General features: G+C 53.4%; 1 protein-coding gene across 1 annotated transcript; it reads right to left on the reverse strand.

Moving 5' to 3' along the window:
• Nucleotides 1–6,569: 6,569 nt before the first annotated feature.
• Nucleotides 6,570–24,197, reverse strand: PMP22 (peripheral myelin protein 22). Its single transcript, XM_065693521.1, has 5 exons — nucleotides 24,109–24,197; nucleotides 23,233–23,333; nucleotides 22,026–22,116; nucleotides 12,146–12,286; nucleotides 6,570–8,174 (listed from the first exon to the last, which is right to left on the reverse strand). Exons 2-5 carry the CDS (start codon nucleotides 23,308–23,310, stop codon nucleotides 8,008–8,010), a joined length of 477 nt encoding a protein of 158 aa, XP_065549593.1. The 5' UTR covers nucleotides 23,311–23,333; nucleotides 24,109–24,197; the 3' UTR covers nucleotides 6,570–8,007.
• Between the last annotated feature and the right edge of the window lie 229 nt (nucleotides 24,198–24,426).

The following is a 24,426-nucleotide window of genomic DNA, read 5'->3' on the forward strand; positions in this document are numbered from 1 at the left end:
CATCAGTCTGACCTCGCAGCATGAGGCCGCCTGCTCTCCCCATAATAACTGCAGCCATGACACAGCCTCCTTAAAGATGACATAGTTCACATTCACAGAGGTTTATTGGCTCTTCCTTTTGCCCCGAGTTAAGACCCATTGTGGGGCCATTTGATTTTTCCAGTCCTTAGAGAAGCCCAGGACTGGAAGAATTGTGCAAGTCCCCTCCAGAGTCCCAGCAAGGGCACCAGGCTTCAGGAGGGCACGAATCCACTCTGAAAATGGACCAGCTCATCCCACAGACTGTGCTAAGCACCAGTCTGAGCTGGTCTCAGTTGAAGCGAATCCACAGCCTAGAGTCAGAAAGTCAGTGCCTTAAACTGGTCCTGCCTGTGGATCGTTCCACATAATAAGCAAAACCAAATGCTTGGGGTTGGCTTTATTCAGTCAGCCCACAGGAGGAAAAGGAGAAGGACGCTATGGGTGCTTGTTGGGTGAAGTGATGGCTCAGTGCAATGGTTGGCTCGTATCTTGGAGCCTGGGTCAGCCTCATGACACCCTTTGCTTCCCCATCCAGGGATCCTGGGGGACAAGCCCAGCTTCCCAACATGCAATACAGGCTGGCAGGTACCCACTGCTCCCACCCCTGCTTTGCAGGTGGGGACACTGAGGCAGCAAAGGCTCGCCCACAGAAATGCATTGCCCAGCACTGCTTTTAGGCTGATTTTATCAAACCAACCCAGAAGGGCCTGTGTACGCTCAGCTCCACCCCAAGACGAGCTCTCTAGGACCCTGATCCCAGCAGCCTGCTGCAAGTGCAGTAGGAATCTGCTGCCCTCTCCTGCCCGTTCCCCGGAATTTGATTTGCCTCTCGGCTTCCTGGGGCTTTAGTTTTGCTCCACGGTTTAATTTGGCCGTAATTTATCTACAGCCACGCGTATAAAACATCTAACTTCTGAAGCCTCTGTCCACATGGATGCTTGTGGGGACTGGAATAATCGCCACACGCTGGTGGGCAAGAACATCCCCAGAGGTGATAGGTAACGCTGCCAGGCTGCTGCAGGGCTGCAGAGCATCCTCTCCGACAGCAGTGCATTCAGTCATGCAGTCCTTTGGTATCGACAGAACATTTCTCCTTGTGTTCCCACCCCTTCACTGGCCATGTCCAGACATTCTGGCTCTCTCCCTGCAAGAAGAAACGCCGCTGGTGCCATCAGTGGAGCTCCAAGGTCTTTGAAGACTATTGCCACTGCATGAAGATGTCCCAGCACAATGACAGTTATCCCAAGGAGGTTCCCAAGGTTGGCTCCAAGATCTCCCAAGAAAAGGGGTGGGTGCCCCTGCTGCAGGTTTCACTGCTGAACCCCAAAGTCCTGTCAGTACCCCAGGGACATTGAAACAGGCTTTAGGTGTAGGAAGCATCTAATGTAAACTGCACTCCAGCATGGAACCTACCCAAAGGGCCACGATCTAAACCTGCCAGGAGCATGCAGGCAGAGCTCAGCCCCAGTGTCTGCTCCCTGCTCTCTCCTGAAAGCAACCAGTCCTGTACCCATCCTTTGAAGGATGCTGAATGTCCCTGGAGAAGCACTATCAGACCGTGCCCAGCAGGCATCTATGGCTTGGTGCAGACTCGAGGCTTATCCTGGTGCCTAAGCCAGGGGATGGGGATGTGGCTCAGGACCTCCAATGCCTTTCTGTAGCAGCACCTGGAAGCCAGGCAGGTCTCCCCAGGGTGGCTGCAGCCAGCCCACAGCACAACAATCCCAAGCCAAGCATCAAAGCATAAGCCCCTTCAGCCCAAAAATACACTGACCTCCTGCCAGCAGTGAGTCATTGCTTTCCTTGCATGCTCATGCTTACAATTTGCACATGCAATCATCCCATGACACAGGTACCTCTCCATTGTCTTGCTGTCAGCCAGCCCAGCTTGCATGTGCTGCTTTCATAACCTGACACAGAGGGCAAAAAGAGCCTTAAATCCCCCCTCACACACAAACAACACACCCCCACCCCTTATTCGGCCAAGTTAAACATCAGCATATACCTCATCGCAGTGCATGGCCAAATGCAGCTCCTGCAGCCCTGGGTCAGACACACAAAGGGAAGCACTGGGGAAGCAGCCCTCTGCAGACCTCTATCAGGGGCTCAGGAACATCTCCATTCACCTGCCCCTCGGCTGCAAAGGGGTCAGGAGCAGCTCCACCTCCACCAGCATGGCCAGGGGCATGGGGGCAAGGCTGGGGTGCCCTTGGGCTCAGCGGGCATCTCATTAAGGGAGATAAGAAGGAATTAAAGAGCAAGAATAACCAGATCCTGACCAGGAGGAAAGGGAGGTGGGAAGCGATGCATCCTCCCAGGCCAGTTCAGTACTCCCCATCCCTAGGTGCGGGTGGAAGGAGACCCTGCCTGCACCAGAGCAGATGGGATCGCCTCCCGATCACCCCCAGGTGCTTCACGGTCAATTAGAGGCAAGAGGGGAGCAAGGGAGAGGGGTTAAAGATTAGGCAAAGGGCCAGGCCAGGGACCCAGCGGGGAGCTGCTCTGCCCATCTATACCATAGACACTAATTTGGTTTAATTTACTTCAAAGACCTTCCTGTAGCTGTGGCGTGCGCAGGGTTGGGGTCTATTCTTCTCGAAAGAGGTTTGAAAGGGGGCAGGGGCCTTTACTCTTGAAAGCATCCCAGGGAGAGTGCTCTGGGGTTGGATTTCTTTCTTGTTGCTTCTTTTACAAGGGCTGTCTCCAAAGGCAGATAAGAGGGAGCCCTGGGAAATGAAAGTGAAAAAAGTCTATATGAAAGGAAACACAGCCAACAAGGGCTGAAATGAAGCAGTTAAAGCACTGTGAAATAAAGCCTCTCCCCACTCACTGCCTGCACAGGGGCAATAAAACCATCCTGCAAAGCTTCCCCCAGGAAAGCACACCTCTTAGGGAAAGTTAAAGATGTTGAATAATCCCCCAGGAAGCGAATAAACCAGGGGTAACTCAGTGCTTTAAGGCTTTCATCAGTCCAGGGAGAAGTGGCTTTTTAAGGCTGGGAGGCTTAAGGAGAATGTAAACCCAAGCAAACAGCATGGGGCAGGATGACCCCTTAGCAGGCAGGAAGCAAAGTGGGAGGAGCAGGTACCAAAGTGCCACCACCAACCTGCTCCTTCCTACGATGCGGATGAGGCAAAGGCCAGGAGCTCTGTTGGCTTCCAGCTCGCCTCTGAGCATCCTTTGAGCAACCACAGCTGTGCTTTCTCCATCCCACTGCAGGGAAGGGGCAGCACCTCTCTGAGTGGAGGCAATGTAAGAGCTGAGGGGTGTGAAGCCACACTGGGGACAGACCCTGCAGGAGCATCCCCAGAGCTGCACCCTCTCAGCCCCAGCATAGATCACCCTTGGCTGAAATCAGGGTTGGACACCCTGAACACTCCTGCAGCATCTCAGGCACCTCCTGACTTCAAGGCAGAGAACTTCAGTGCTTGTACATGGTAACTCAGTGCTCAGCACCTGGGCTAAAGAGCTCTCTCCTGACCACTGATCAGCCCGTCCCTGTGACGAGAGGGGTGCTGAGCAGAGGAAGTGCTCCATAAATCACTGCACAAAGAGGCTGTGCTCAGGGAAGCATCAATAATCATGTTAAATAATTATGGGGGGGGGAAGTTGACCAAGTGAGAACAGGAGGGTTGTGGGGTCAGCACTGGGGGGCAGAGAGGGGGAAGAGGTTTGTGGGCAGGCTGGAGGATGAGAGCAGCACAGAGCTGGGACGGCTCAGGGGATGGGAAATGTAGATTAGATCTAAGGCAGAAGCTCTTCCCTGTGAGGGTGCTGAGGCGCTGGCACAGGGTGCCCAGAGAAGCTGTGGCTGCCCCATCCCTGGCAGTGCTCAAGGCCAGGTTGGACACAGGGGCTTGGAGCAAGCTGCTCCAGTGGAAGGGGTCCCTGCCCAGGGCAGGGGTTGGATGGATGAGCTTTAAGGTCCCTTCCAACCCAAACCAGGCTGGATTCTATTAATCTATGGGTAGTGGATGCAAAACAACAAGTGTTGGTAGACTCCGAAAGCAGGCTGAGACTGCTCTGAGTCCTGCATGATCTAAATGTACACTCATTAAACCATATCCCAGCTCCAACACACTTGGGGAAAATTCATCCTTCAGCACCCCTTGGTGCTTGGCAGAGTTTGGCAGGGGAGGGCGATAGTGGATGGTTTTTAAAGCCCAATTGTAGTAGTGGTGCTGTTATAACATTTGTTTTACTTAACCCAACTACAAAGCAGTGATAAAGCCTGGAGGGGTACCCAGGAGGGGAGCAGGGCTGCAGGCTGTGTTAGGAGACCTGGCTATCACCCCAGCCATTGCTACCTGCATCTGCAGAGTGCCCAAGCCCAGCCCAAGCACCCTCAGCCTGCTCAGGGCTGCAGGGACACCCAACAACTTTGCTGTATCCAGGACTGAGCTGCTCCTGCCTGCACCAGTTCAGAGCCTGGTCCTGCACAGGGGGCACATGGTCCTCGGAGCAGGGTTGGTGGCTCCAAGCTGGCTCTGGAGAGCCATAAGCAGAGAGCAAAAGGTGCTGTGAGCAGAAGAGCCGCTCCCAGGCACCTCGGTTCTTTATCCCTACCATAATCTTTCCAATTTACAAGGCAGTAAATGAAAGGGGAAGATGAAACTTGCTCAGCGCATTTTCCAGAAGTATTTACTGCCCAGAGCACTAGAAAAGCCATTTAAACAATAGCTTTTATGATACAACACACATTAAAGAAACTTCCCTTTTTCACCCCTCTGCCACTCTGTCCCATAGTTAGCTGGTTTATGGGCTGCTGCGATTTTAATTGGGCTCTAGCCCCAGGGTGCAATGAAATTTTGGAGTCTCATTTAGCTCCAAGTGTGCTTACAGCTAATGGAGCAGAATGCTGCGTCCTGCCCCAATGTCTTCTATTACCCTTGTGAGCAGGGAAAGCCGTGCATGGGGAGCAGGGACGTGATGCGGGTGATGTGTCCCAGTCCGGGTGCTGGTGGTCCCCACTTCCACGTGGGTTCCTGGTGTAGAGGATGCTCACCGGGGCACGCTGAGGCCCGGGACGTTCAGGAGGGTGTTTGGGAAGCGCTTTCCCACCCCGAGCGGCCGCTCCCCTGCATCTGTCTTGCCCGGTGCCTGTTGTACCGTGTGCAGCCACCGGGCGGCGGCCACGGACCGTGATCGGGACCGAGACCGGGCTCCCCGCTCCCCCCTTGCCTGCCCGGTGGGACCAGACGGCGATGGGTTGACCGGATGGAAGCAAAAACGGTCAAAAGACCTCGTCCTTGTCTTGCCCGGCCGCTCCACCAAAGTGCGGGGCACGTTTGCAATCACAGCTGAGCCCCGGGATAACGGAATCTGGTGTTTTCCAACCCAGTGGAGTTGGAAAGGACCTTAAATCATCCAGTTCCAGCCCCCTGCCATGGGCACGGACACCTCACACTGAACCATATCATGGAGCATTCACAACTTCCTCGGGCATGCTGTGCCAGTGCCTCACCACCCTCACGGTAAAGAACTTCTTCCTTAGATCTAACCTGAACTTCCCCTGTTTCAGTTTGAACCCATCACCCCTTGTCCTATCACTACAGTCCCTGATGAAGAGTCCCTCCCCAGCATCCTTATAGCCCCCCTTCGGATACGGGAAGGCTGCTCTGAGGTCTCCATACAGCTTTCTCTTCTCCATGCTATGGTTTGGTGAGGGGGACACAGGGATATCAGCTCTGGTGCAGATGGGGGCAGCTCCCCTTCGGACCATCTCCAAAAGGGATTCAAAGCTTGGCGTTGTTTCCACTTCTGAAGTCACCTTGCACTGCACGGTTTCAAAAACACATCCAAGATGAACCTGAGCAGCCAAGGAGGTGCGAGACAGCTCCTACCCCCTTCCTTTGGGATGTGGCTGCTGAGGGCTTTGGGATGTGGCCTGATGTTAATAACTGGCCGCAACAGGCGGCCTTGCAAGAGCCATTGTGTTTCTGCCAGCATCAGTTGCTCCATCAGCTCGGATATTTAACAGCCAAATGAATGAGCGAACGGAAGCATCAAGGCTTCCGTGCCAGCCATCCAGGCTGCACACGCTGTGCACAATGTGCTAATCCCCCCTGGCCACAACTGCACCCCCAGGCTCTGGGTGCTTTGGCACACAGGACTGAAAAGCTTCTGCTGTTTGTGCTGGGATGGCAGAGCCAGCAAGATCCCCCCAGAGAAGCGATGCTGATCTGAACCATCCCTGCTCTGGAGACTGGGAAGGGAAAGAGTGGTCCTGCCTGCTGCTGCCTGGCTGTCCTCTTTGGGGTCTGCTGGTCACATCACAGGAGCATCTTAGGACAGGCAGAAAGATAAGCATGCATCAGCACTATGGCATGAGGCCCTGACCTCCGTTCCTGGCCCTGGCACTAACCCTGGAGCAGTCCTAACACAGAGTACAGGTATATGGGCCACGCAGACAGCCCAGCAAGCTCAGAGCCTCTCTCAGCAGCATGAATTAGCCAGTAAATAAGCTATGTAGCATCATGGAGACGGTCCATGGGTTGGATGCAGGCAGACCGGTGGCTCTGACCCACAAACATGCCAAAAAGCAGAAGCAACTGAGTTACTCTTTTATTTCATTGCTTCTTAGTCCACACAGTCGGTATAAAATCAGAAAAGCAAAGCAAAGAAAACAAAAACGACACAACAAACCACCCCAAAAAACCCCAAAATTAAACAAAACACAACAGCAACACAGTGTCTGGAGTCCTCAGGAGGCAGCCTGGGGTCTGTGCAGGTGCCTGTTCAATTCATGGCCAGACACATCGCTGACACACAGACAGAGGACAGACATCTCGCTCCGGCAGCAAAGGCCAGCACAGGGCTCCAACCAGAGCTGTTTCTGTTCCTCTTGACCACGGTGGGGGGGGAAGGGAGAAGGAACCTTGGTTATAAATGCTTTATTAAAAATAATAGTAAAAGCCAGTCTAAGTACAAAAGCAGTTATAGCTCATTTATATTACACAGAATTATTTCTCATTTCTAGCTTTCTCGTTTACCTCAAGATTGTTAACTGAATTTCCAGTGAATAAGGTTAAATGGCTAGCAGTATAAGGAATGGTAAATAGATAGCACCATGTCATATATCTGGTATTTGATTTCATAGATATACTACTGGGTTTGCTTCTTTCTCATCGGTAGCTTAGCTCCACGGCAAGGATAAAGCACGTTTCACGGTCGGGAGCATCACCGCCCCAGTGCTTGGCTCGGCACACACCCCAGCCCCACTGGCACAGGGGGCACCCCTAAAGCTGGCCCGGGCTAAGGAGGACAGCCCGTGCTGGATTGCAATTCAACCTAAGTGATTTAAAAGCCCAAATTCCCAGCGGGTGTGGAGGAAAGGCAATGGGATTTAGGCACATAAGTCATTTAGGCACTTGGGGCAAATCAAAGCCTTTGCTCTGAAATCCTTCAAACCTTTCGGAAGCATCTCCCGTCAGATCTGGACGCGCACTTCGGTTACCAGGATCACAGCATGTGGCAGGAGTGGGGACCAACCCCTTGGCTGGCGTAAACAGGCGTAGCTCCGATTTATGCCGGCCTATAAACCACTCAGAGCTGGGGTTTTCTGGTGGTTCGATAGGGGCTGGGATGGGGAAAGGAGAGTTCAGGTCAAAGAGGATTTTGCATGAGAGAGAAAAAAATCACTGCGCTCTTGTTACACTGTTAGGAGTAATAGTTCCTTAGGCACTTGCTTTAGGCTTTAAAACATAGCGTAGGGTCAACGAAAGCAAACAATACTATGTACATATATGTAAAAAGTGTTATAAATAGGTTTTTTAAACCATAGATACTATATACATCTTCAATTAACAAGTAACCCTTTGAGTGTTTCCTTGGGGGGCCGGTTGGGTTTGGTTGTGGTGGGAGGGTTTAATCCTTTTCTTGGTTGGTTAATTTGCTTTTCCGTTTTCTCGTCTATTTTCCCCCGCCTCCGTCTCCTCCGTGGACATCATGAGTGCCCCTTGTCACGCCAGGCCACCTCCCGCAGCATCACTCCCGCTTCCGTAGGATGACGTAGATGATGCCGCTGGCCAGAGCCAAGGGGAAGGCCAGCCACGCCAGGATATAGGCAAAGCCGTAGAAGGTGTTTTCCGAGGCTTGGTGCCAGTCCGTGTGCCTCACTGTGAAGATGGCAGCGCCGCTCATCACGCAGAGCCCTGCCAGGGAAGCGCAGAGGAGGTTTAGGTTGGATAATAGGAACAGCTTCTTCACTAAGGAGGTGATCGGGCATCGGAACAGGTTGCCCAGGGAATGATGGAATCACCGTCCCTGGAAGTGTTTACAAACTGTGTAGACAAGGCTCTTAGTGACATGGCTTAGTGCTGGGGAATGGTTGGACTTGATGAACTTAAAGGTCTTTTCCAACCTAGATGATCCTATGATATCGAAATGACACCATTCAAGGAGCAGTTCCTTGCTGGAAAACCAGAGCTGGATAGGATAGTACACAATGCCAGCATGGGAACTGTTTTTATTATTGCCCTTCTTTATCCTGTCTCCTGGAAAACTATGGTATGATTTTGGGAGGTGATGATGTGGGCTCTACTCTGGCTGCAGATGAAGTGGGGATTGCTCTGATAAGCTCAGCAAGTAAACCAGAGCCCCTGGAGCAGGCAAAGCTGGAGCATCGCTGGGGATAACCCATCCCTCAAGCAAGCACGAGGCAGCCCCGAGCTCTGTGCTGCTGCTCTGGACCAGCCCCACTCCCTGGGGTGGCTTGTTTAAAATGCAGACTGTATGCTGAACCACCCTACCAGAGGTGCTGTGAGAGCTCAGACACAAACCCTGCTGGTTTTCCTAAAGCACAAAAGTTTCTTTACCACCTCCCCAGGCAAACAGAGCTGGGGCTGAGGATGCTCTGCCCAGGCAGGATTTGTGCCCTGTCCTCCTCCAGGGCTGCAAGAGGAGCTCAACTGCAAACCCCACTCTCTACAAGCCCCACGAGCCAGTGGCTCATCCTTCCTCCCTGGATCCTGGCACCCACCCTCATGAGTCAGTGACCAGCACAGGTCCCTGAGGGCTCTCCGGCCAGGCCCAGCTCCGGTAGGCAGCATTTAAGCTTTGTTGCAAAATCAACCCATCAGTATTGGGGACTGCCCAGAGCTAACACAAAGCCACCTCTATTTCTGCCCGAAAACAAGCTCTTTCAGTCAATCCCAGCAGTTCTATTATACAGTCGTGGGGCTGTTGTCAGAGACGAGTTCCAAATCCCCTGCACGGACCTCGGGACCACCTACATTTAACCACCGTGATATTTGAGCTGCAATTCCACTTGACACTGCTCCTTTGTTCTGGGAAAGTGCAGGAGTGGGAATAGGCTTCATTAATGCGCCGCTGGTGCAGTTTCCATTCTCTTGAGCGCAAGAGCCAACTCCCACTGCCCCAGCCCATGCACAGAGCGCACAGCGATTGTCTGCCCATGGTGGTGGGACAGGCGTGTGGCCACGCTGGTCACCTCCAGACAGTGGAAAATACAGCGGCAATTGTCCCAATGAGGAATTTGGCAGCATGGAGGCAATGGTTACCCCATAGGGACAGCAGCTTTAGGGTGGGAGAGATGAGAGAAAAGGGATTAAAGTGATGCTGAGGGTAGAGAGAGCGATGGGCAAAATGGGTCAAACCTGGAGAGAGCCAAACCAACATCTCTCCCATGGTGGGCTTACGCAGCTGTAAGAAGTTACCCGTGGATGTGATGGATCCAAGAAGGATGGAGGGGATCTATCAGAGCTTTTTGATGCCTCTGTGATAGCTGAAGTCCCATCAGAGCAAACTGAGCTAGACTTCAGGACCTGTTACCAAGCAGTGCAGAGAAGGTGCTGGGGATGCATCCTGCCACTGCACAACGGACCTGACTGACCTCCTGTATCCGTTCTTGCCCTTTCTTCTATGACCCAGATCCCCTCAGCCATGTCATAGTCATAGCACAGACCAGCTCCTACCCTCCTCCCTGGCTCTCAGGGCATCACTGCCTGGCTCTGCCACCCAACAGCACCCAGTGGTCCTGCCCCTGGCACCCACTGGTTCAGATCCAGCACTGCTGTTGGTCAGGCTCCAAAACTGGAGACCCTCGGTTTTGCCTGTACCATCACAGGGTGATGGAAGGCTACAGGAAGAGCCCACTCACCCCCAGAGGAAGAAGATCCTCTGCAGCTATGCTGGAGCTGAGAACAAAGCACTCAAGTGGGCAAGACCCTGTCCCTGGCAGACCTGCACCAGGGCATTGCAGTGCCAGGGCTTTGCAAGGGATGGATTAACACCTCCAAAGCCTGAAGGCCACAGGAATTTCCTCTGTTGGGTTCAGATAGCCATGGTCTTCTATAGCAAGCTGCAAGGAGACCGCATCAGATTCAGTTCCTTTGACTGGAACAGTGTCTTCCTCCAGGTGGGATCACCCAGCAGCGCTGGCACCATGTCCCGTGTCCTACCAACAACCCTCAAGTTTAGGGTCACAAAGACCACAGCTGCCTTGAGGCCCCTCCTCCAGCCCTGGCAGAGGAGAACAGTGGGGATGGCAACCACTGCCCACAGCTGCATGGTCCATCAGGACCAAGAACTCTGCCTACACGTCCCTCAAGCCATGAGGAAGTCTCATGGGGACCAGGTCACTCTCTGGAGAGGGACTTCTTACAAAGGCATGTAGTGATGGGACAAGGGGGAATGGCTTTAAACTGACAGATGAGAGATTTAGGTTAGATCTTAGGCAGAAGCTCTTCCCTGTGAGGGTGCTGAGGCGCTGGCACAGGGTGCCCAGAGAAGCTGTGGCTGCCCCATCCCTGGCAGTGCTCAAGGCCAGGTTGGACACAGGGGCTTGGAGCAAGCTGCTCTAATGGAAGGTGTCCCTGTCCGTGGCAGGGGTTGGGACTGGGTGAGCTTTAAGGTCCCTTCCAATGCAAACTGTTGTACGATTCTCTAAATCCCGTTTTCTCTTCCTCCGAGAATGAGGTTTTACCAATTCAAGAGAGCAAAGCCTTCTGCTCCCACATCTATTAGACAAGCTCTCAAGTACACAACTGCATTATTAATGCCCATTTCCCATCCTTGTCTCCATGGCTATAATGGGTTTCTACACATCTGTTTTTCCAGAGATGAACTGATCTGAACTCATCACCTGCCTTATGGCCAAGCAGATACACTCCTAATAGATTTCATGCCACTTGTGCCAATAACGGTTAGCTCTGAACTTCTGAGGTTTGTGAAGGCCAGGTCACCTGGAGGATGCTCAGGAACTTTGTCTAAATTCAGTGGGTAAGTTTATCCACTGACGGCCTAGAGCAGCTTTTACTCTAACATCTGAAGCTCTAGTCACTGATCTAGACAGCCTGTCATCATTCAGCCAGAATCACGTTGCACAAGAGTTTTTCTAGTCTCAATGCTTGAAAATCCTCCCCACCGGTTTCATATGTGGAAACATAAACGGAGCCAGTGGCGTTACAGCATCTATATTTGGGGGACTGCAGCGCAGGACATAACTATGGCTCATTTCCAGCGCCGAGTCCTTTAAGAGTTAAAAATAGAGGCTGACAGTTCAAAGCCAGCCGCTCACCCTGCACGCTCCAGTGGCTCTGTGCTGATGTGGAAAGCACCAGCCCCCCGAATGGCAAGTTATAAATAATCATCAGCTCCTCTTTCACCAGAAGAGGATGCTCACTGCTCCCCACCCCACCAGCAGTTGGGAAACCTCACCCAGCCCAGCACAGGTGGATCCCAGCACCAGAGCAGCCACCCTGGCCCCTCAGCGCCCCATCCCAAGGCTTTCCATTCCCTTCCTATGGGAAGAGGAGGCAGAGCCCTCAGTCCAGCAGCCCTGATTTCCCCACAGCCCTGCCTCTGGTGGGTCCCAGCATCCTGCCCCTCCAGAACTTCCCCAGCTGGGTCAGCAATCCTCTTGCACTTCCCATGGTGCCAGGGAAGAAGGGCTTGGATGCATAACACCCTGATAGACAGATCCCATCCCAGGGCGTGCAAGACCTCCACAGACCCATGTTATTCATCCCCTGTTCCCTTTACTGAGCCACACAGGAGCCAGCTCCATGATGATGCTGCTTTGGTACCCAAGAGCATGCTCGTTTCCACCATCGCCTTCTCTGCTTGAAAGCCCTCTCCCCACTGGCGACAGCCCCTTACTTACCAGCAAGGATTTGGAAGATTCCAGTAACGTAAAACCGCCCGCCTTTGGTGAGGGTGAAGAGCTGACAAAAGAACAGGAACAGGGACAAGACGCTGAAGATGATGGAGAGGATCATCATCGCTTGGACAGACTGCAGCCATTCTGGGGAGAGACAGACAGAAACCTCAGTGCGGGCACCACAGTTGGCAAGCCCCCACCGCAGCCCGTGGCATCATCCCCCTTGCCACCATCCCACCCCGGGTCCCATGAAGTTTCGTATCAGCTGGGAGATGATCCAGTGCTGCATCAGTTAGCAAGGTCCTCAGCACGGGCATGATGCTGCCTGGGATTTAGAAGGATGCGTGCGTGGACCAGAGTGCTGGGACAGAATGAATTGCAGGGCCACGCTCCGTTCTCATAACCAAACAGGAGCAGAGATCCCAGCCCTGACCTGAAGCCTGCAGAAACCAAGACAAAGCCTCTCCCCCAGCTTCACGTCAGTGCAGCCGCCCTAGAAACACACAAGCCATGTGCAACAAGCCATGAGACAGGGAGCGGGCCAAGCTGCGAGCTAAATAAATACACAGGGAGTGAAAACACCCTCTGCCCTTGCGGAGTCAAACCTTTGAGAGAGAGCCTTCCCCAGCTGCCAAAGAGCAGCCCAACCAGCCCCGGCGTGAGTCACTGCCCAGCTATTTCCAGGCTCTGTGGGTGTGGAACTCCCCTCGTAAAAATAAGATAAATAAGCAAGGAAAATGCTGCTCCATCCCATGAGCTGCTGCAGCGGGACACAAGGAGGCAGTGCCTCGCAGCGCTGGGATGGGCCATGCTCACAGATGCCCCTGCCTTTCCCTTGCCTTTGGAAGTTTGAGATGAAAACGGGTATCTGCAGCCTTCCTGGAGAGGTCTTTAAGGATGCAACAGGGATTAATTCAGCAAGAAACCAGGCAGGATGCGGTACAGGTAAACTGAGGCACAAAGCACTCGGTGAAAGGCAGAGAAATCGTGCTTTGGGCTGGAGCCTCAGACAGGGGAGAATCAGGCAGCATTAAAGTCCCTGTCCCACGTTCCTGCCACATTCTTACTCCCACCAAGCTTCATTTCCCAGCTGTGCACTGCAAGAACCACTGGCTTTCCAAAGCAAGGAGCTGAAACCCAACAAATCTTCCAACTAAAGGTATCCTTCAGCTTAACAACTTTCAGTACCTGGTGAAGAGAATTAAGCCATTTGGGACTGCCCAGAGCAGCGTCTGCTCCCAGAGAACTGATCACGCTTCCCACCACATCCTCACAAGCTGCACTCATGGAGGTGAGAGCAGAACTGGAAACAGAAAGTGAGGTACAGCCTTCAGCTGGGACGGGAATGATGATCCACGCCTGAGCCTTTCCAGCAAATCCATGCCTGCGGGGAACTTCCTGTGCAATTTGGTAACGTCTGGCGTGTTTGGCTGTGGACCATCAATTCTACCTCTCGTCCTTGCATCTTGCCTCTGGACATTCATGCAATGGAGCTGAATTTGCTCACCAAAGTAGACTGAAACAACCCAGAGCAGCCTCTACTCTTTGAGACGGCTTTTTCCTTGCCCTTCTTTTCCCACCTCCCATGCCAAACTACCCTGCAGCATTAACGGGTCCTGCTAAAGACCTGCTGCACTTCACTCATTTCAGTGCTTCTGAGTTTCTATCCACATGCACCAGTTGCTGCCGGTCCTTAGCAAGGAGTGGCTATCACTGCTGCCCCTTCCAGGAGATCCCAGTGTGGTTTTCACACTGATGGGCACACGAAATGTCCCATGTATTTCATCTCCCTCTGCTAGCCAAGCAGGAAAACCCCCTGCCTCGACCACACCTGACTTGAGCACTGGCCACACTCAAGCAGAGAGGATGAAGCAGCTCAAGTGCTGCTAAAAACCAGGTCATAAATCATTGCTCAGATGGGATTGGAGCAATACAATTACACAATGTCCAGCTGATGAACTACAATCTCCTTCCACACTTCAGCACAGAAAGGGCTCCCATCCCAAGTCTGGGAAGCTGAGCTTTCACCTCACCCCATCCCAACCCCTAAAGCCACGTCCAGCTCCATGCACCGGCTGAGCCAAAGCCTGCCCAGCCCCAAGCTCTACAGTTTGGTCCAGGACCCAGGAAGCCAAGTCCTTTGTGATTCCAAAGGCCACAGGATCTGGCCCGGAGAGGAGCCCTTTCTGCTCGGAGGTGGATGCTCCAACTGCCGGTTATTTTAGGAGACGCCTGTCTAGACGGAAAGCTGAGCTGAGCTGCCCTTTTAATTGCATCCGCCTCCCTGTGCCTCTTCTTTGGTTCTGAATGCAAATGATTTATCCAGGCTCTGCAAAATCCCATTGTAATAAAGAGCCGTGTCAGAGGAATATAAAGGCAGGCACTGAGAGGGAGGGAAGAGCTCACCGTGACCAGAGGGCTTTCGGCAAGCAGCCACATGAGCAGGGAAATCAAGAGACAATCCCGTAGACCAGAGAGTCTCTGCTCACATCCAGCCCTTTGCTTGCTTCTATTGGCCTCCTATGCAAAAACAAGGGGCAGGATCCCCAGCTCGTGACTCGGAGACCCACAAGCGCAAGCTGCCATACTCCCATTAAATCCAAGCCCAGCTGCCCACAGCTGATACCCTTTCCAACCCTATGAGCTTTCCAACAGCTTTCCAACCCTGTTCTAGGATTCTAATACAGACTTCAGCTGTATTAGCTAATTGCCTTTAATTCATTTGAGAACGGTAACTGCAGATAGGATTGGTGCATCCTCAACCTCACATGCTTTAGCTCCTTTGCTATTAGTGCTGTGTCCTGCCTATAGGCTTCTTCCCTTCCCACAGGGAGGTGGGGGCCCTGTGAGCTGTACCATGGGGCTGTCAGCACTGTTTACTCCCAGGCTGTTATTTGTGGTTTCCCCCGGGCAGTGCGTTGGTTGTTCCATTTTTCTCTTGCATCTCTTCTGCTCTGTGTTTATATCTTTGCTCTTCAGGAGGAAGGAGAAAAGGAAGCAGAGTGGAAAGGACAGATAACACCCTGCATGCTGCTTCCGGAGAGGACCCGTAGGGAGTGTTCTTAGAGCCCTTCCAGGCCATTAGAAACAAAGAAAGATGCTTTTACAAAACAAATTTGACATTTTCCCTAAACTCTGCAAGCCCCAATGGGCTCACACCACCACTTGTAACAGCAGAGAAAAGCCTTCAGCCTTGGGATGCCCAGCCCCACATTTCATCACCCTGAAGTCTAACACAAAAGAAAGAAACCTAGAACAGAAACTGAAACTTGGAGCAGAAACTGCAGCTGAACACCCCCAAGTGACAGTAGCTAACCCAAGCCCTTCCAGCAAAGCCCCAGCCCTGCTTGCAGGGATGTTTTATACCAGGACGAGGGGTACAGCTGAGCAGACATTGGCTCCCCACTGTTTAATTCACTGCTCTGACATTGAGACCCTATCTTCTTTTGGCCCAAGCCAAGGAGAATGAATGAAGTACTAACTGAAAAGAAACTTATTTGAGCAACTGGACTATAGACTCAGTGTAAGACACCGTGAATTAGTGCTGTGCATTAAAAACACCTCTGTGCTGTGACCTGCAGCTGACAGTAACATTCTGCACGTGTAACTTTCCCTTTGCAAACCACATGAGTGTATGCTTCAAAAGCAACCACTTCTTTGGAAGAAAACATCCACTAAGCAGGTAACAACTGCAGTATGTAATATACATAGAACAAGAGGGAGGGGAAATTCATGACCACATCTGCATGGTAAAACCTGCTCCTTCGATGCTGCCAGCTAAATATTAGCAGGGTCAGGAATAGCACAACATTTGCTGGTACAAAGGTACCAGAACAGGTCTGCCAGGAAGAGTTATGGGTTTAAGCAGGGCTGTTCCAAAGGAGACTCTTGGGCTTCAAGGTCTGATCAAGAACCTGACCATAGCATCCTCACCTATGAAGTGGACAGGTCACACCGTAAGTGTTGGAGCTTGCAACGGTTTTAAACCTTCATATTCAAACATCCCTTAAGAGGGCTGGAAAAGGGTGAACTGAAGATGCAGCAATATTAGCTCCATCACATCATTCATCTGGGGCTGAGTTTCAGACCACTGCCCCTTGGCAACTCGCTGCAGCAATTCGAAGGCAAACCAGCTCAGCCACCTGCAGTGCTATTCCTGGCAGCACAGACACCACCACCACCACCCACATTCCCATTGCTTGAAGTGAACATCTCTCCTGTTGGGGAGAACAGCGTCACAGTTCATCAGCCGCATCCAGCAGGGCTGCTAAGCTCTCCTTCGGAAAATCCAGCTCCATGGCATCGTAACTTCCTTCTGCTTTGGTCCCAGACCTCCCACCAGCATGAAGTCAAACCTTCCCCAGCTGCATTCCAAGCTGCTGGATACTTGAGCCAGGAAAAGCAGGTTTTACACCCAATGGTTGCTGCTTTCCTTTTCTATGTCCACTCCGTGGAGAAGGCCACAGAGTGCTGCTGGATTGAGGTATTCCTGGAAATCCCACGGGAACAGGGGGATTTAAAAGAGCTCCCAAGGTGTTTGTAATGGCCACGAGATGAGCACATGGGAAACACCAAGGCTGCAGGGAGGCTGTGAATGAATGCAGTGCTATAGTTCCTGCACAAGACTTCCTGGTCCTCTTCTGTAACTCCTTCAGAAGGAGATGAAGCCCTCACAGCCCTCTTGTGTCCTCTTTTCCTCTCAGCTGTCCTCCCTCTTGCCTTCCCCTTGACGCTCCATTTAAGAAGTCCCTGAGGCCAGAAGGTCCGTAGCTCTCCAAAGCTGCACATTCAGATGCTCCATCAGACCATTGAAGCTCACATCCCACAGAGGCAACCTCTGATGCTGCCAAGGCAGCAGAAAGCTTCTGGCACCATGAAAAACACCTTCCATCAGCTCCACCATGCCCAAGGCAGCTCCTCTCCAACACCCTCAGCGTGGTGGCTCCTTTTGGCTTGTGCATCAGAGCGAGCTGAGATGCTGGATACATCATTTCAGGCTCAGGTCCTCCAAAGGGCTTAGGTACCAGCTCCCAGTGATTTCAAGTCCAGGCACCAGGAGCAGGGATGGGGAGCGGTGGTGCCCTGGCACATTGCAGGGGTACACCCCCTCTGTGGCCACCAGGACATCCAAGAATCTCAGCAAGGCCAAAATCAGTGTTGGTTTAAGGGGTTTCCAGCACTGTGCTCTGCAGCCGATTCCCCCATCCATCCTTCTGGCTTTGCGGTCATTGCTTGCCCACATGTTGCCTTCTTCCTCCCTTTTTACTCCTCTTCTATGGGCCAAAGCTGCCCACCCAGCAGGGGAGGCTGCCTGACCCCTGTATACAGAACAACGGGGGCTAAATTGCTCTGGAGCAGCTGAGAGAAACACAGCAGTAGTTCCCTACCTCTCCTTATCAGATGCTCTTTGTAAGAGGAAAAAGCAACAATAAAAACCTGGGTTTAAACAAAGGAAATCCCTTTCATTGTCCTAGGCAATACAGTAATGGGAGAAACTGATCTGAAACACAGCAAGCTAAATGCCACCTCCATCTCTCCAAACCTATTCTATGTCATTCAGGTCCAGCATTGCTGGAAGAAAGAGTCTGAAAGAATAAGGGCAGCAAAGCCACTCTGGGGGCACTGACGGAGCAGAAGCAATGGGTTCAGATGTTTCAGTTATGCATTTTAAAGCAGAGAGGAAGCAGTGCAATTCCCGCAGGGAACAGATGATGGGTCAGGGTACAGATGCTGCTGCCTCATGCCAAGGAGGAAGAACTCTCCTGCCTCCTCCAGAAACCAAGAAAAGGATTTCAAGCACCAGCAGCACTGCTTAGGGTCCCACCTGCCAGAGCAAAGATGCTCTGGAAGAGGGAGAAACAGTGTGCAGAGAGCAGGGCAACCATCTCGTGCCTACCCCATCAATGGGAGATCCATCCCTGTCTCCCCAGGCAGTCCAGGACACTCTGCTTTGGGCAACCCACCTGGGCTTTGCTTGTGGCCATCACACCAGCAAATTAACAGGTTCATCATATGGCCACAGTGGTTAGTAACCATGTGCATTGGCAGCCTGAGCATTTCCCAAGGTTTAGGGCTTTCTTTTCCCTTTAAAAAAGCCCAAAACCATCAGTCTGCCTGTAAACAAGCCAGTCAGGAGAAAGCCAAAGGGCAGCGACAGGAGAAACTGCAAGAAGACAACAGGAAAAACATCTCCTGACATTACAGAAGGATATAGGGATCCCAACAGAGGCTCCCATTGCTTCCCCACCAAAATCACAGGAAGAGCAGTACGAAGCAGCAGGAAAAAATTCTTGCCTGCATAAAAAAATTCATTTGTGGACAGAAAATGCCATTTTTAGAGGAAAAATAAAAAAATCACTGTCTGGAAATTTGGGGTGGAATCTGCTCCAAAGCACTCGAGCGGCTCAGCTCCGGCCGCGCGCCCCGTGTCGCAGCGGGCTCACACAGCTGGGGGCTGGCACACGGCCCTGCCGACGCACAATCCCGGGATTCAGAGCTGGATTCTTCAGATAAGTCTTTTCCAGGAATGTCTGACAGCGCAAACGGAGCAAAGATTGCAACATTTTTTCCATAGTTCTAGGCCTCTTGGGGAAAAAAAGGCATTATCTAACAGGCAAAGGCAGAAATCAAAGCAACAAGCAGGCGGTTGTGAAAGGCGAAGAAGTGGGCAGTGGCCCCCGACCTGGTGTTTCCTCCTCCTTCCCTGCACTCACACCCCTCCGGAGGGCTCAGCCCAGCGCAGGATCAAGCCCTGCCAAGAGGGATTTGGGAGGTGGGAGCTCAGCCGATACCGAGGCCGGCTCCACCCTGTACCCAAGGTCAGCTAATGGCCCCGGAACCCGCGGTCTGGCATTCCTGCAGTCAGCCCTTGGGCTGTTTTGCTGCTTATTGCATTCCCATAGGATAATCTGTAAGGTCAGGAGCACAATCCCAAACCTGCCCCAGTGTTTGATACAAGCAAATCTTGTGTATTAACACTGGGATATGGGTTTAACCAGTTCAGCTTCTCATTGGGCATCCTCATGACAGTCATCTCAACAAAAGGGTCCCTCTGTGGCAGTAGAGTGAGAGGAAGCTCATCCATCCTCACTGGTCTGAGACCAAGGGGAACATATCGCAGCACCACAAACCCATCCATCCTCATGCTGCTGAGACCAAGGGGAGCACAGCACAGCACCACAAACCCCTCACAGCCCTCATGCATCCCAAACACACAAGACCCAGCCGTACCAAATTCCACATATTCCAAGCATCACTCCTCTTCAAAAAGAGAGGAAGAAATAACTGCACTACAGCTGCCACTGCAATGACCAGAGAACTGCCTCTACGTAAAGACCAAGTTCAGCCAAAACATCCCAAGGAGGATTTCTTGCTCTTAGCCCGCAGCAGACCTTGGCACTCTGTGTTTAACCATTAAGTACCGACCTTGGCTCCGGCACAGAGGAACAAATTCCTACTGCTTTCTACAACCCAGTGTAGGAAAACGCAGCCTGTGTTTTGAATGAGGTTTTGAATGAGACGGTTTGTGGGATTTCCTATAGGATGTTTCATGTTTTTGAAAGTAAGCATATTCCCAGCAAAGAGCATAATAAGGATGAGGCAGGGGACAAGCGTGAGCCTTGGAGGTGGCTCTGCCACGGCATCCTTGCCCCATGTACTTGCTATTGCTTCAGATACTGCCTGACTGCAGTGGACTTGGCAGTCCAGAGGTGATGGGAGCAAGAGGGTTGGAGATGGGAAGTGGGGAGGGATGGTGATGGGATCCACTGGAAGTGATGCTGGGTGGCATTTCTACTCTACTTTTACAAATAGATTGTAAAGGCCTTGCATAAGCCTAGGAAACAGCTTTTGATTTTGTGTTCCTACAGCGCCAATGAGCTCTGGATCGCACACCCAGAGTCCCACCAAATGGAGGCTGGTCCTCAGCAGCACTGCTTTCACATCCCTGCTGTGGGATGGATGGAGCGCAAGCTTTTGCCCGAGCAAAACCCCCTTCTGATGCTAGAACAGAGCCTTCGCAGAAATCAGAGCTGTCAGAGAGCTCTTTAAGACTTGAGCACAACGTGTCACTGCAGCACCTTATCAACCAAACTGAGCTGCTTGACTGCATTAGGCAGGGTCATCTTGATTATAGCCCCCTTACTGATAAATAACTCACTGCTGGAAAGGATCCAGGGGGAAGCCCCTCTTTGAGGAGCTTCTGGAAACACAGGAATACAGACTCACAACACCCAGCAGGACAGTCAGATGGGGAGGAAACCATCCCACCCACGTGTTGACACTGACAACTCCTGGACACACAGCATCCTGTAAACACCCAGAGAAAGCGGCGCAGGTTTGAAAAGCCAAAGATTTGGGGAGGCTTTAGAGCCCTCTGGGGTGCAATCACTGCCTTTTATTCCAAAGCGCAAGCTCAGCAGACTCGGTGCACGCATGAATGGCTGTGAAGCAGCCTGCCTACGCTGCAGATAGCCAGCAACTGCTGATGAAGGACACGGCTCCAGAAGGCTCCTCGGCTGGGATGGGATCCAGGCAGCTCCTGGCCAGCCTGGACACCACCAGGCGTCAGCAGAGACCCGCGGTGAAAGCTTTGCTCCCACCGAAAACCAAAGCCTAGGCCCAAGCAGGGAAAACAGCCCAGGGAAGAGGGGGAGTGAGCACCAGCATCCACCTCCCTGAGTGCGGTCTTCCACTCCCAACAGGCTGGGGGTGAGGGGGACATAAGACTCCAGAAGCCTCCAACAGTCTCCCATTGCTTCTAGACCCTTTGTCAGCATTTAGTGCTCTCAGTGTGACCATTCCCTCCTTGCCAAGACCACGTGGCATCGGTTTGCTCCTGCGCCAGGACCATGTTTCCGGCACAGTGTGACTGTGCTCCCAGTGACAGGCGTGTGATTCACAGCGGGTTTCACTGGGGTTACACTGGGAGAATCTGATCCATAGGAAAGCCAAACCCAGGCTAACTGAAAACAAATGGACACAGCACCACTGGCAACAGCCCTGTCCTCTGGGAAACTGAGGCACGGGCTTGCCTGACCCCCTGAGCACAGATTTCTTGTTACTGGTGCCACTGGGTGCCCTGGAAACTCTGTGTCACAGTGCCTTAGGAAGCACCCCTCCCCTGCTGACCTCAGCAAACAGCCTGATGGGTGATGACACATCAGCCTTCACCCAGCTTGGTCCAGAGCTGGAGTTCAGCCACTCCAGATGTGCAGGTGCCATAGGGCTCTTTCAGCAGTGGGATGAAGGGCTTGAGCACTCAGCACATCCAACGCATAGTATGTGACAGCAACCCACAGGGTGAGGATTGTGCCCAAGAACTCAGGAGGTCACAGCAGCCAAAAGCATGGCAGGCTGTCCTTGGGGCACCACGTGCATCTTTAAAACATCCTCACTACCAGAGCAAGAGGGAAGCATGCCGAAAATGGCCCCTCAGCTCCCAGCAGGGTGATGGTCGCCTTGTACATCCAACTGCAATCAATATGCGCTAATAATGGGAGACTACCCAAAGGGCTCAAGTCACCTCCATCCTGCCAGGGGCTGCCCAACAGCTTTAGGGCAGCAGGACAGAGTGATGGACACCAGGTCTCGTACCCACACCAAGCCCCACTGCAACTTCAGAGACTGATAAGGCTGGGGGGGGAGCCACCATGTGTCCCCCTACCAGGGCACCAGGACCATGGTGGAGCTCTGCCCCTCCATCTAGGAACGGCGCAGAGAAGGCAAGGGCAAAGGTGGGATGGAACAACTTCAGGAGGGTGCAGGGAAAAGCAAGAGGCACCCCCAGCAAACCCGCACAGGCAAATCCCTCTTGATTCCCTAACTCTGGGGAGGAGAATAACGCAACAGGCAGCAACATCCCTGATTGCCAGGGAGCACTCACCATTCGTGGACGATGTCAGGCAGTGGAAGGTGGCACCAGAGGTGCAGTTCTGCCAGAGGTCCGCTGTGTGCCCGCCATTCACCAACCATTGCTGCAAGAGAGACACAGCCCTGTGAGCAGCACCCAGGCAGGAGGCAGCCTGGCCCCCCCAAAGGCTTCAACACCGGCACGTGTGTGTCCAGCCAGGCACTCGCAGGCACATGTTCTTCTTTAGGAAGGGGTTTGGAAAGTACATCCTGATATTTGCTTTGAGCTGCTTTCGCCTCAACGGTGCTAAAACAGAAGCTCTTTATTCTCTTTAAACATGGACCAAATCCTAGGGGAACACGCACTTCCCTCCCTTCTGCCTTCCCTCCCCTCTGCTGTCCTCGCCCAGAGCCTGGCCGGGTTATTTGAATGCTTCCACGTGATTTCCAACAACTTGGAAGATTCTTGTAACGGCTCCTACTGCTGTTAGCACCACCCCAAAGGGAAAAAGGGAAAAGAAAACACAGGGAAAAACGGACCCGGTGAAGCAAGTCTGGAACTCACCAGTTCCACAAAACTGCTGCCTTAAAACCAAGTCAACCCCCTTCCTAAGTAGATGACGTGGTAACTGGGCTCTAGACCCAGAGCAGTGCCGGGAGCTCCCTGTGCAGCATCCAGCCCTCAATCTTCCACTCATGCAAAGCTTAAGCCTTGAAAATCACCAGCAGGAGCCCATCTGGGTTAGGAAACAGAGGCTGTGCCTAATTCACAGCCCTAGAGGAGCAGAGCTGGGGGTAAACTCACTGGTACTGAGAAGCCCGAGCCAAAACCACCCTATTTCAAAGGGTTTTGCTCAGACTGGCTGCACTGGTTCTGCAGCTGAAGCCCGTTAGCAGGTGGAGTGCTTGTATGTAAGGGGAGCAAAGCATCACCCCCATGAAGCACATTTTGGGTGCTCCAAAGCTGCTCCTGAGTGAGGGTGACAAAGAGATGGGCTTCAAGAGCACTCTCCTCTGTGCTAACATAGGTGCCCTGAGCACCCGCTGTGGTACACGTCTGACAGCGCAAATGCTCCAAAATCTCACTGTTAGCCCAGCAATGGGCTAGTAAAGGTTTTCTGCTAAAAGCCAGCTGTAAACCAACCTGCAAATGCAAATAACACTTTCTGGCTATGCCATGCCCCCACCAGCCACTCCCTGCCTTGCCGGTACCCTGTTGCCAAAGGAAAGTCCGTACTTACACTAACGATGGTGGAGACGAAGAGGAGCACCAGCACGGTGACGTGGAGCACGATGATCCCCAGCAGCAAAAGCAGCATCTTGGCGGCGGTGGGGGACAGAACTGGAGGGGCAGAGGGGTGATGCTGAGTGCTTGTGCCTGTACCCAGCCCGGCCCCGGGGGGCGGCAGGAGGCGCTACGCCGATGGCAGGAGCCGGCCTGGCTCCGTGGGATGCTTGGGCAGCGCCCAGCTCCCTCTGCCCAGCCCCACTGCCGGATACCCCCGAGGGGTCCCCCAAGCCCTACCACCGAGACGGGGCTTCCCCGGCCTGTCTCCCTTGGGGACCCCCAGGAGGGGGATGTCCCCCCTAGGGTGCTCCTATCGCTCTCCTCACGGGGGTGTGCTCCTCGGCACCCCTAATGGGAGGGGTCTGCCCCAGCGCATCTCAGCCCAGCTCCGCCTGGAGCGGGGTTTCCTTTGCCGACAGACCCAGGAGACCACCGGGGGTGACTCTGCCCGAGCCCCTCCCCAGGGGAGCCTTTCCCCGGCTCTTCGGCCCTGGCGAATGCCGAGGAGCAGGGTAATGGGAGGGCACATCCACCTCGCCCCGTTTCACCCGACGGGGCTACCTAGGCCCCCCTTCTCCTCGGCCCATCTCCCCTCAGCACTCCCAGCAAAGCGCATCTTAGACCCTCTCCCCGAGGGAGGGGGGGTTCCCAGCCCGTCTCCCCTCTGGTCCGTCGGAGAGCAAGGAAGGGGGGCTGCCCTCACCCCTCTCCCCAGCGGACCCCAGAGCGGAGAGGCTCCCCCCGTCCCTCTCCCCTGTGCACCCCGGAGAATCTCTCCGGGTACCCCCAGCCCTGCTAAGCGGAGCTCAGCGGCGCGGCCCGTACTCACGTCGCGGCGGAGCCGAGCGGCGCTGGGTAGCGGGCGCGGAGCGGAGCGGGCGGCGGCGCTGTCAAGTTTCCCCTTTAACCGGGGCCACCGCCCCGCTTGCGTCTGCGGGACGGGGCGGGCCCAGCGCCGCGCCCGGTGCTCCTCCTATAACAGCGGCAGCGCCCGACCCGTCGAGCTCGGGACCCTGCTGGGAGGCAGCGGCAGTGCCGTCGCCATCGCCTGCACACACGCACGGCTTCTCCCGCAGCGCAGCGAGAGGGTTTGGGGGGAGCGCACAGAGGGCACCCCCACCACGGCACCCAGCGAGGAGTCCCCGGC

This window comes from Lathamus discolor, chromosome 13 (genome assembly GCF_037157495.1).
Source record: "Lathamus discolor isolate bLatDis1 chromosome 13, bLatDis1.hap1, whole genome shotgun sequence".
Lineage (NCBI taxonomy): Eukaryota > Metazoa > Chordata > Aves > Psittaciformes > Psittacidae > Lathamus > Lathamus discolor.